The 12,525-nt window shown below is 40.5% G+C and overlaps 1 protein-coding gene across 3 annotated transcripts in view; it reads left to right on the top strand.

Annotated features, from left to right (window-relative positions):
• Positions 1-12,525, top strand: part of LOC306881918 (histone-lysine N-methyltransferase 2C-like) — a 123,447-nt gene that overhangs the window by 91,717 nt on the left and 19,205 nt on the right. For all 3 annotated transcript variants that reach the window (XM_079436277.1, XM_079436278.1, XM_079436276.1), the window contains exons 39-50: positions 26-1,701; positions 1,854-1,965; positions 2,114-2,180; positions 3,392-3,455; positions 3,667-3,899; positions 6,510-8,075; positions 8,165-8,356; positions 10,005-10,166; positions 10,328-10,469; positions 10,582-10,723; positions 12,063-12,241; positions 12,364-12,500. In XM_079436277.1, the coding sequence (XP_079292403.1) occupies positions 26-1,701; positions 1,854-1,965; positions 2,114-2,180; positions 3,392-3,455; positions 3,667-3,899; positions 6,510-8,075; positions 8,165-8,356; positions 10,005-10,166; positions 10,328-10,469; positions 10,582-10,723; positions 12,063-12,241; positions 12,364-12,500 (4,672 nt within the window). The remainder of the gene's footprint in view (positions 1-25; positions 1,702-1,853; positions 1,966-2,113; positions 2,181-3,391; positions 3,456-3,666; positions 3,900-6,509; positions 8,076-8,164; positions 8,357-10,004; positions 10,167-10,327; positions 10,470-10,581; positions 10,724-12,062; positions 12,242-12,363; positions 12,501-12,525) is intronic.

The raw sequence follows: 12,525 nt of genomic DNA, 5'->3' as shown, positions 1-12,525 counted from the left end.
TATTATGTTCTTTTGTTGATTTTAGAATGCCCCACACTCCTAATGTTCAAGGACTTATAGGAGCTCCAAGACCGCATCAGATGCAGGACCCAATAATTGAAGCTCATCCACAGATGAGAAGATCCATGTCTATGGACTTGGGGAAATCAATAGGAGGCAACCCTTTAGTAACCCCATATTTACCTCCTCGTGGCATGCATGTGCAACAACACAACATCATGGGGCAGCCTTTCATAGAACTGAGACACAGAGCGCCAGATAGCAGACTTCGGCTTCCCTTTGGAGCTCCTACTTTTCAGGGAAATCGAATGGAATCGTCCTCACAGCAACGACCCCCAGGTTTCATGGGTGGCCAAGAAATGGGATTCCCCTTCAATCAAGTTCCAAAGCCTATGGACACAGCAATGAATCAGTCTCAGGTAGCTAATGCGCAGATGCAGGCATCTCTCAGCTTGGGGAATTTACAACAAGCCAATATTCCGTTGAGAGCTGGACATCCACAAATCCCCCTGACGAGGTCTATAAGCCAACCTGCTTCCAGTGAGACTCTCAGTGCTCCCTTACTCACAAGTATTGCTGCTACATCTGCTGTCCAAAACATTGAGGTCCCTTTATCCACAAATGAAGTACCTGAGGAGAAAATCGATACTGATGAATCTGCTGTGAAGGACCTTGAAGATGTTGAGGTGAAGGACCTTGTGGATGCTGATTTAGAGAACTTAAATCTCGATCCAGATGATGGAAAGGACTTGGATCTTGAAACGAATGACCTGCATCTAGATGACTTCTTGACATCTGGGAAGTTTGATATAATTGCCTATGCTGATGCTGATTTAGATCTTAGCGAGGACCTGGATCTCAGTGATCCAATAGAAGACCACACTGAGACGTCTGATTTCCAAAAGACAAAAGCTGAGAAAAAGACTGATAGTTTTGATGGCTCATCATCATCATGCTCGACATCAACAGCGAAGGAAGTTGTAGACAAAACTGCTCAGTCTCAAGGTGACATCAGTCCAGACGTTCCTCAGAATCAGGTGTTGGTTTCCTTGAAAACAGAGGAGGATAGCAAAAATGGAATTAAAGATTGCTTGTCCCAAGACACATCTTGTAAGAATCAGGTAAATAATAGTGCTGCCATTAATCAAGCTGGCTTTGAAAGTGATATTGATGCCAGTTTACAGGTTCCAAAGTCTGGAATTCACCCCGATGATACTCCAGTTCTTTCAAGCATGCTGGTCAATGTACCACCAGAAGGTGAATCTCAGAAGCAGGAACACTCATCAGCACAAGGCAACCCACCAAGTCAGGAAGCTACAGTGTCACTCAGTAGCAGTATGCTGGGGCAAGGAAACTTCTCAGTGCAGGGGATGGATACTGGCCTCAGTATTGACCAATCGTTGGTGTCTTCTCATGGTGAAAGTGCATTAGAAGTCCCAGGCTCCATTCAGGAACAACAACAAAGCCATATTTTTGGTATGGATCAAAAGGATGCTGTACTCTCAGGGGAACAACACAGCATTCTTGCTCAACAGGCATTGCTGTCACAGCAAGGCAATCAGATCAGACCACTGCTTCTGGAGGAGCAACCACTCCTTCTCCAAGACCTCCTGGATCAGGAGAGACAGGAGCAGCAGCAGCAGAAGCAAATGCAAGCTATGATAAGACAGCATTCCAGTGATTCATTCTTCCCCAGCATAGGTAAGGGGTAGCTAAAATAATATGTAATTCTGTTCTTCCTTGATCCAAGATTAGGCATTGTTTTGCATGTTGTTTTGCATGTGGCAGAATGTGTACTTGACTATAATTTTACTTACTTATAAATTTGCATACTTTTTCATTGATTTATTCAGATTTTGATGCTATCACAGACCCCATAATGAAGGCAAAGATGGTTGCATTGAAAGGAATCAATAAAATGATGGTCCAGAACAACATGGGAATGTCTCCTATGGTCATGAACAAGTGAGTTAATGGTCTCGTTTATTAGACTGAAATATTATTAGATTTATTTCTAAATAAATAAAATGCATACATAAACTAAATACATAAGTGTATTAGCTTTTTCATTAATGGCTTTTCCTTTATTCTCCTCTTCACAAATCTCAATTAGTGTCCAGACAGGGCAGGCGCTACCGGTCCCTGATGGAGGTATAACTCCAGTGCAGTTGGCTGGACAGGTGAACCTCTTTGCAGATTTCCTCTTATCAGCAGGCCCACATTGAATCTGAGTGTGTAGAATGCACATGGAATCTTGTGTGTTTATTAAATATTTTGGCTAATTTGATTAGTGATGCACCGATCATGATTTTTCATGGCCGATTCCGATACCGAACTTTTTTTTTATACAAGCAAACTGGCCGATACCGATTTCTGAATTTTTATTTTTTTGTCTTTAAGCAACAAACAAGAAAGAATGAAATTATACATAAGATGTTTATTTGGTATTTAACAGGCCAAATTGGCTTTTGGCTATTGAAAACCATCTGAAATTAACGGCAGTAACTGCGCAGTAAGTACATTCAATACAAACAGATGGTCCTGACATCAGCATTTAGCTCCTGTTTTTAATTTAGGTTGAAATTACATAAAACTGGCCTTAAATGAAAACATTAACTGTAACCATGTGAAATTAAAGGCAACAACTGCATAGTTACAATCCAAACAACTTAATCAACACGCATTCAACAGTCCAAACAAAGATGTTACTTAATCAGCAATTCAGCATTTGTATTCTTTTTTAAATTTGGTGTAAAGAAAAAAGGTCTTTACCAGTGAAACTAAATAAAACCAAAGTAGGCTACAAAGTTTAGTGCAACGAGTAAAACAAAGATGCTACAGCAGGTTATTTTTAAATCAAATTAAGTCAATGTAATTTTAAGGTAAAATAAAAATAATCATCTTGTACAGAACTGACGTTTACTTCTGGTGTTTCAAAAGTGCATGCAAGTTCTTCTTTACAAAAAGAAGTATTTCAGCTTTGTCACAAGTTGGTCTGTTCGTTTCTCATCCAACACGTGAGAAGCTGCGCTGAACAACCGTTATAGCTGTCTGCGCTTGTGCAGGGCGTGGACAGATACGCTCGCGCAACTTCAGCGAGCGCAGGAAAGCGGCTCTTATTTGTGCGCCAGTACACCAACGACTGTTAGCTTCTTGATACCTGTTTTTCTGTGTCTGTTGTGCTTGTGCTGAATGTCTTCCACACAAATGACATGTTTGCAAATGATTACAATGTATTGTGCACGTGGGTGCACTTCCGGAAAAATCTGCCGAAAAAAAAACGTTTTATGGCCGGTCAACCGGTGCATCCGTAAATTTTATGTTCCTTTACCTACCAGTAAGAGTGTAGTAATTTCAGATTGTATCAATGTTCTGTTAATTTCCCATTTAGGATGGCAAACTTGCTCCTCACGTGGCACAACCCAATCCCCCAAATTTTGGACCAGGATTTTCCCGTGAGTCTTTAATAATTATGGATATCAGTAATACAGTCCACATTGGTGTTACTCATCCAGTTATGAAACAAGCATTCTGAATATGAAGATGTGTATAATATGTAATGTGATTCCAAAATAAGCATTTACTTAACATATTTAAATTTACACGTAACCACACAAATGTATTCTGTATGCCAGTAATTATTAATTCCAACCTTTTCCGATCAAGATGATGCACAGAAGGTTCAGTATGAAGACTGGCTCAGTGAAACCCAGCAGCTGCTTCAGATGCAGCAGAAGTTTTTGGAGGAGCAGATTGGGGCCCATAGAAAGTCAAAAAAGGCCCTGTCAGCAAAGCAGAGAACTGCCAAGAAAGCAGGACGGGAGTTTCCTGAGGAGGACGCAGAGCAGCTGAAACATGTGACAGAGCAGCAGGGGGTGGTGCAGAAACAGCTGGAACAGGTAAAGCACACACATAATATCAGTCATTCATGGTTTTATCTTCATGAGCCACTTTGCTTACAGATGAAGTCACTGACCTCTTTCTGAAAAATAAAGCTAATAAAACAACTTTCAGTTTATAAAATAATCTAGAAAAGTATTATGATTGCATTGAAAATTCAATAAAAATACACACATCATTTCATAATTGAAAACAAAGCACCTTATCATATGATTTAAAGCCTATGCACACTATAACAATAACTATACTAGTGTCTACACCAATGGACGATAGCCATCTGTTTAATGTACGTGTGTGCTGCAGTTGTCATCTGCTGCTTTAAATGCTCAAGTTCTTCAAAGTCAGGTGGATTCTGATTGGCTGTCAGTGTTTTTATTGTTCATCAGATTACAAAATTATTGGGGGGATCACGTGACGCTTTCATGAGCCAATTTGCACATTAGCTGAGCTCTGTGTATATTACCATCTTTTACTGTTGTTCGTCTTCTTTTTTATATATTTGGGGTAGTTTTTTCGTTTGTCTGGAGATGTCACACAGTCAGAAACTCGCTTATCTTTCACCATCATCCTCGCCAATTAAGAAGAAAACAAAACCAGCAGCTGCGGTGGGCCGAGCCAACATTGAAGACAATATAGTGGTCACTATAAAGCGATTTGAGGGCATTTTGAAGGCTGAATTAGCAGCAATGTGCACTGAATTCACCTCTCACATGACTACAATCCAGAATATATGCTCTAAAGTTTACTTTTTAATCGGGGAACAGATAGAGCAGAAAAAAGTGATCGGCGAACACACTGGCCGTCTCGATGTCCTCGAGCAGCAGGTGACTGATTTACAAGACCGCAGCAGACACAGTAATCTCCGCCTGCTGGGACTACCTGAAGGGGCCGAGAAGGATGACCCGATTGGCTTTCTGAAACGGTCACTGCCGATCTGGATCCCATCACTTGTGGCCAGAGATATCGAGATCAAACGTGCGCATCGTTTACTCCAGAGCTTCAACTGATCTCTCCAAACCGCAAGTGTTTCTCTTCAAACTGTTACGCTACAACAACAGGAATTTGATTCTAAATGAAGCAAGACGCCATGGTCCTGTGTAAGCGGGAGACGGTGCCGTGTTGAGCTTCTTCCCTGACTTCTCTCCCGCGACATCAAAGAAGCGGAGCTCCTTCAGTACAGTACGGAAGGAATTGAAAGAGGCAGGTCTGCAGACCTTTCTTCAGTTTCCAGCTACTCTGAAAATCGTCATGAAACATGGCGAAACCAAACTAATGCACTCACCGGACAAGGCACGTTGGTTCCTGAGCTCCATTCCCGCTCCTCATTCTCCCGGGATGGACGTGGCATAAGGGTTTGATAATACCGAGTGACTCGAATTGTGATTTACGAGTCTTGAAATTCATGTCAATCGCTACTGGCAGTTCTTCATGTAAGCAAGGAAACTTGGTATCACTAATGTACAGTTTTCAATGTACATGATACAATTATTTATGTTTGTTTACTACTTATGGAAAGTACACACACTCTTTTTATTTTATTTTTTATTTTTTTTAACCCCACTTTATCACTCGTGTGAATTCGAAGTTATTCTGTTCTCATATAATAGGGCTAATAGCGGTGTTCTAAAGAATTGTACAGGCTGTCATGTTACTGTCACTGATTAAGACAGGGAAGGGCGGCAGCCTGGGGGTTTTACCCCAGTCTGTAAAAGTTTAATGGGGTGGGTTTTCTTTGTGTTAATGGGTTTTTAAAGGCAGACTTAATTAATTGAGTTAATTAATTTGCAGTGGTTCAACTTTCTCTCATTTGTTCAGTTCACTTATTTGTTTGATAGTAATGACTGAAATTAATATAATAAGTTGTAATGTCAATGGTTTAAATGGCTCCCATAAACGTACAAGTTTTTTACAACTACTGCAACGATGATGTTCCATAGATGCAATAATAAATATTACGAGGTGGTCTCTGTTTGAAGAAATATAAATCTTTCCATTTTAGACAGAAGTGGTGATAATGCTGTCAGAATTGCCTGTACATCCCTTGTGAAAAGTAATTCTCCCTGATCCTAACTGATAATTCTGTTGTTTCTGATTCAGTTGTTTGCTCTTTTCTCCTGGTACAGTCATGCAGACCATTGTTGTTTTTGTATTCATGTATGTTATTTATTTATTTATTTTTCTTTTCATGTACAGTTTGCCTTTTAAATAAAATTAAATAAAAAAAATTTTCACAAAATAATTTATATGCATTTATATAATCTATGGAAGGCACAGGACCATAAAATGTTTGCTGGTTAGCCTCTGGTCTGCCTGTGCGCGATCATGTGTTTTGGAGGAGGCGTGGCTTTGGAGACTGATTTTGCAGGGACGGTGGGATCTTATGCTTTCAAAGTTAGCTTGCTATTGCTAGCCTCTCCGAAATTGCCTACCCTACCTTTAATTCATACATACATACATTTTTTCAAATTGACCACTACATACTAGAAAGACAAGGACATAGTCCCTCAAACTTGGGGACTTTTTTTGTAATCGTCAAGGACATGTTTAAGTGAATGGAAAAATACATCTAGTTGTAATGTTTCAGTCCCATTTTTCTGTGCTTTTTCCAGATTCGCAAACAGCAGAAGGAGCATGCAGAGCTGATAGAGGAGTACCGAGTTAAACAGCAGCAACAAGGTAGCATGCAGCCCGCAATGATGCATGGAATGCCACCAATGCAGCCTCATGCTGGCATGATGCCAGTTGGGCCCCCAATAAACCAACCTATGATAGGTCCCATGATGCCCATTCGTCTCCACCCTGGCCAAACAGATGCAACTAATGTGACCAACACAGCAGGATGGCATCCTGGTGCACCTGTTCCCAGTGGAGCACCTCAAATGCCAGGAGTAATGCCCGCTCAAGTAGTGCAGGCACAGCCTCCGCAGCCGGCAGTGGCGAGGCCCAGTCAGGGGCAGGCAGGTGGCGAGTCTCCTCACGTGAATTTCGACGATACCAACCCATTTAGTGAAGGCTTCCAGGAGCGTGAGCGCAAGGAGCGGCTACGGGAGCAGCAGGAGAAGCAAAGAATGCAGCTTATGAAGGAGGTGGAAAGACAGCGGGTGAAACACTGCATGGAGCAACAGCAAGTCCCTAACTGCCAAGATAGTACAATGAGGGCCTTGTCACAAATGCCTTTTTACAACCAGGAGCTACCACAGGACTTCATGCAGCCACCCAGAATGCAGCAGCAGATGCAAGGTCCGCCATTTCCACAGCAGCAAGGCATGCAACCAGGGTTCATTGGAGGACCGTCCAGACCAATGATGGGTAATGGTCCGTTCCCTCAGGAAATGGGACCGGGGTTTGTTTCTGAGAACCTAGCACCCCACGGGCCTAACTTTGTCCAGGCACAAGCTAGATCTCAGAGATATCCTGGGCCAAACATGATGCCTCAGAATCCAACTCAAGGGCATCAGTTTCCAATGGAGGGTCCCATGCCTTTGCCTCCAAACTTTCCAGGTCCCGGTCCGTCACTGATCCAGCTGTACTCCAATATCATTCCGGAAGAGAAGGGCAAGAAGAAAAGGAACCGTAAGAAGAAGAAAGATGAAGATTGTGAGTCGCTGAGAGCTCCTTCCACACCTCACTCGGACCTGACAGCCCCGTTAACACCCTGCGTCTCAGATACATCATCCACACCGACAAGGAACCCAATGGTCTTCGGCGACCATGAGTTCTGTGAGATGTCCCAGCCTGGATCATCTACACCAGGCTCCATGAGCAGCCAACCCCACTCTGAGCTGGAGCGTCAGCTTTCTGAAGGCAGTTGCGGGCCAGAGATGGCCATGGGCCAACAGGAGATGCACGACAGGATCCTGTCCAACATCAAATTGGAGAAGGTGGAGGCGAGTGACTGCCATGGGCATAAAGGAATGGAGATGGAAATGGGACTAGGCATGGTCAAGGTAGAGGGAGAGAGGGAGGGAATGTTGCTCCATCCTGCGAGCCAAAGTCCAGCCAACAGCTCTAAAGGAGAAGCTGGGAATGAACTCCTCAAACACCTCCTGAAGAATAAGAGGACTCCACCTCTTGCACTGCCTCACCAGAGGTCTGAAGACAGTTTGAGGTCAGAGGAAGAGGGATCCATGGACTGCAAAGCTTTTCTGCGACAGAGCTCCATGGACAGCACTGGGGTGAGCATTTCAGGATACATCATTTTCATTGTAAAACATGGGTATTTTTGAGCTCTTGTCTTGACGGTGTCATTTTTCCTCCCCAACAGACTTTCTCGGATTCAAACCACCCTGATTTCCCCGGACCATTACTTCCAGAGGACAAGAAGAAACAGAGGAACAAGAGGGCACCTAAGAACGGAGACAGACCCGCTCCCCGCTGTAAAAAGAGGAAGAAAGAGGAGGACGATAATCAAGCAGTGTATTCCTCTACTGAGCCAGTAATGACCCAGTTAAAACAGGTACAATGAAAAATCCTTTTTATTTTCGGTCTAGGTCAGACTACATAGGTCCTATGTACTTCCACGGCCCTGTCAGTAGGACTTAAATATCTCTTCATAAACACCAAACCAGAAATGTGGTCTTTTTGACTAATATTTTACTGCTTATCATTTAGCATTAGTATATTATTACAGGTAAAAAATACAGTTTTCTCTTTTAACATGTTATAGTTTTATTTATTCCATGGCAAAGTTTCATTTTACTCCAGTCTTCAGTTTCACGTGATCCTTCAGAAATCATTGTGCTGATTTGCTGCTCAAGAAACATTTCTTTTTCTTCTTTTTATTAATATTAATGTTGAAAACAGTTGTACTGCTTAATATAATTTCATGAAAACTGTTACATTTTTTTGTCAGGATAGAAATTTCAAAAGAACAGCATTTAATTGAGAAGTCTTTTGTTACATTGTTTTTACTGTCATTTTTAATAAATTAAATGCATCCTTGCTGAATATTAATTTCTTTCTTTAAAAGATAAATTGTTTAGAAATTAAACTTTCTTTTGAGGACGTTTAGATATTTTTATTGAGATATAAGACTAAATGCTAATTAAGAAAGTGTTTTTTTACAGTAATATATAGGACCTGCAAGCAAATCCACCCAATGTTAGATATCCTAATCTTGTTGCATTGCTAAAACAGTTTGTTACGCACAGGCACAGTAGTCTGGTATGTATATTTGTTATAGCCACTTTGCCATGCGATATGAGAATGAGTCAAACATGTTCTGCTTTTAATCACAGACATGATTACAGATAGGAGGGACTGTGCCATATCAACTTTTGTCTTGTGTATCATCACAATAGAAATCGCAGGCCAGAGGAGGATAGTGCTGTGAGACATTATGAACGCTCATCACATAAAAGAAAGGCACTGGTGTAGATAATGACCTCTATGTTTGAGGAATCTAGGGTTGACGCAGCAGTTTTAAAATGTTCCTGACTTGAACATTTCTCTGTCAAAAAGTTTTAGGAATTTAACAGTTGCTGGGGTTTTTTTTGCTTTTGTTTTTTTATTGTTTTGGAAAAAATGAATACCTTTATTCAGGAATGAATACTTTTACTCAGCAAGGACACATTAAATTGTTTTAAAGTGACAATAAAGACAGTTAAAATGTTATAAAATATTTCTGTTGTCAACTTTGATATTAAGAAGAAATGTTTTGGGGCAGCAAATCAGCATATTAGAATAATTTCTGAAAGATCATGTGACACTGAAGACAGGAGTAAAGATGCTGAAAATTCAGCTTTAGCAATACAGGAAAATATATTCAAATGGTAAACAGTCATTTTAAACTATAATGATATTTCATAGTACAGTTTGCTGCCTTTGTGTTCATAAGAGACATTTAAAAGCTTTTAAAAATTGTATGCAAAGTAATTTTTTCTGTACTTTTGAGATGGCACCCATATTTGATTAAATTTAACTAAATACTAAATTGATCAAATCAATTTAATACTATTTTAATATCATATTGTAATATTTTTTAATTAAAGTATATTTTGTCGGGAGTGCAGATCTGTCTTTTGTAACGCTCTTCTAAGCATGACCTTTATCTCACATTTCCCATATGTCGCTCTTTGTGTCTCATTGTTTCATTGCACCAGCAGCTTTCTCTCTTGCCCCTAATGGAGCCTCTGGTGGGGGTGAACTTTGCCCATTTCGTGCCCTATGGGGTCGGACAGCTGGACGGAGAGAGCCGTCTCTCTGGCACATTTGGGAGCGCCTCATTGGATGGTGTCTCGGACTATTACTCCCAGCTGATTTACAAGGTAATTAAGAGCAGCTAATAAAACACTGTGACTGTACATTTGCTGCTGAAGCTTTTTTTTATGGCTTACATCAAGTCTCGTGACATCAGCAGTGAACTCCACTTATTAGATTTCATGTATGAGACGTACAGATGGTCACTCGTATTTTTATCTCTCTACAGCAGAATAATTTGAGCAACCCCCCCACGCCTCCCGCCTCTCTTCCCCCGACTCCTCCTCCAGTGGCGCGCCAGAAGTTGCTCAATGGCTTTGCCACAACAGAGGAGCTGGCCAGCAAAGGTGGCGTCATTGTTGGCCATGATGGTGAGCAATTTATAGCAATAGCCCAAAACAAAGATAAAAATACATTTAGATAAAAAAAATGTAATATATTGGACAGTGGGCACTAATGACAGTAACTGTTGTGTTTCAACAGTCACCAAAGGGCTGCTTTCTCGACCGCTGCAGTTCAAGGCTGAGGAGGAGCTGCTGGCTCGAGCTCTGGCTCAGGGGCCCAAAACTGTGAATGTGCCGGCTTCTCTTCCCACCCCGCCTCATAACAACCAGGAAGAGCTCAGGTCAGTAGACCGATAACAACAACTGGGATTATAGATTATATCAAAGTCTGACCTTCAAATGTGTATTTTCAATAACAGAGTAGAGTACAAATTGCAATTTTGCTAAATTCTAGAGGTACTAGCAGTAATGAAATGACCAGGGAAACTGGAGCAATGCAGTATTTTAAATACATTAAAATAAAAAGCAGTTATTTACAATATTTCACAATATTACTGTTTTCAATTAATAAATGCAGACTTTAAAAAATCCAAAAATCTAACTTTTGAACAGTCGTGTACATACACCCCCCCCCCCCCCCCCCCAATAATACATTTTTAATACCTTTAAGAATTAAAGAAACTTTTATGATTCTAGTAAATATTATCATCACTGTAAATTAATTTTTTTTAATATTATAAAGAGTCTTAGCAGTAGTTATGAGACGTGCATTAGCTTCACATGAGAAGTCCGGTTTCTGAGAGGTTTCTTAATTATACTTAGAAAGGACCTCAGAAGTTAATTCCTTTAAAATAAAGCGTTGATTCTTCAGTCAGGGGAAGCTTTCTGTACTCGAGGATGATTTTATAGGTAATAATTATAGCTTTAAAGGATATAATATAATTACTTTTTACTTTTAGCTTATCTCCTACCCAGACTTTTTAACTTCCCTCTATAATACAGTAAATGTATAGCGTTAAAGCAGTAATTGTACTGCCACACTGCAGAGTGATAGTTTGAAGATTTAGTTTTATGATGATTTTAAAAGTAGGTTTGTGAGGTGTTATCAAACAATATTGTCTAACTGATTTATTTAAACATGTATCACCTGAATGTATTTTAGAGTTTTTGTCTAGTGTACATCTGAAATGTCTTTATAACCTTTTGTTAATTGTATACCTTGTATAATTTATTCAGAGATCGCCATGAAAATAGCCTTGATGCTGGCATGGCGTTAAAAAGTGAAATAATAATAATAATCAAATTTTTATGAATTCAAACTGAATTGACTGCTAAATAACTTGCGTTCAAGGCCAAACTCAAACCCAACTCTTTTTTTTCAAAAACTGAAAAATGTCATTACCATCACACACAATAAAATCATAACTAAAATCCACTTGAAGGTTGATCAAGGCCTTGTTCAGACCTTTATTCCAGAGCAAATGCTTTAACACAGATGAAACCCTTTTGAAGAAGTTTCATTATTTTGGAACATTCACCCGTTGTATGTACATAAATGTAATGGAAACAAAATATCAGGTGGACAGTACTTCACTGAAAAGTGATAGTATATTCTAACCATTCGTCTGTTTTTCAAATTCTCCGCTAAAATGTAAAAATGTATTTCTCTTGTACACACAGGGGACAGGAGCAATGTGAAGACAGAGACACCCCAGACAGCTGGGTCCCGTCGTCTTCCCCAGAGAGTGTTGTTGGCATGAAGATCAGCCGCTATCCTGATCTCTCATTGGTCAAGGAGGAACCTCCTTCTCCATCCCTGTCTCCAGTAATTCCAATGTTTCCTGTCTTCAGGGGCAAAGGTAACTAACTCCTTCAATTTTGTACCTACACTTACATTATAAATGTTCTGAGTGCCTTTAAATTTTCTGGGTGAGTGGATTTGTTTTTTGAATCTGTTTTGTTTATTCCACTTGTGTTGTAGGCTCAGAGGTCAGGTTACGAGAGGTCAAGATGGAGCCTTCATCAGTGTTCTTCGGCTCTCCTTTTGGATCGGTGCAAAATGGTTCCAACACTGGGCTGGTGTCCATCGCCATCACACTGAAGCCAGCAGCTGCTGGGGTGAGAAACAGTGATGCTTGACTAG

This window comes from Barbus barbus, assembly GCF_936440315.1.
Source record: "Barbus barbus genome assembly, chromosome: 15".
NCBI classification, from domain to species: Eukaryota; Metazoa; Chordata; class Actinopteri; order Cypriniformes; family Cyprinidae; genus Barbus; species Barbus barbus.
This window is presented reverse-complemented; position numbering and strand designations above follow the sequence as displayed.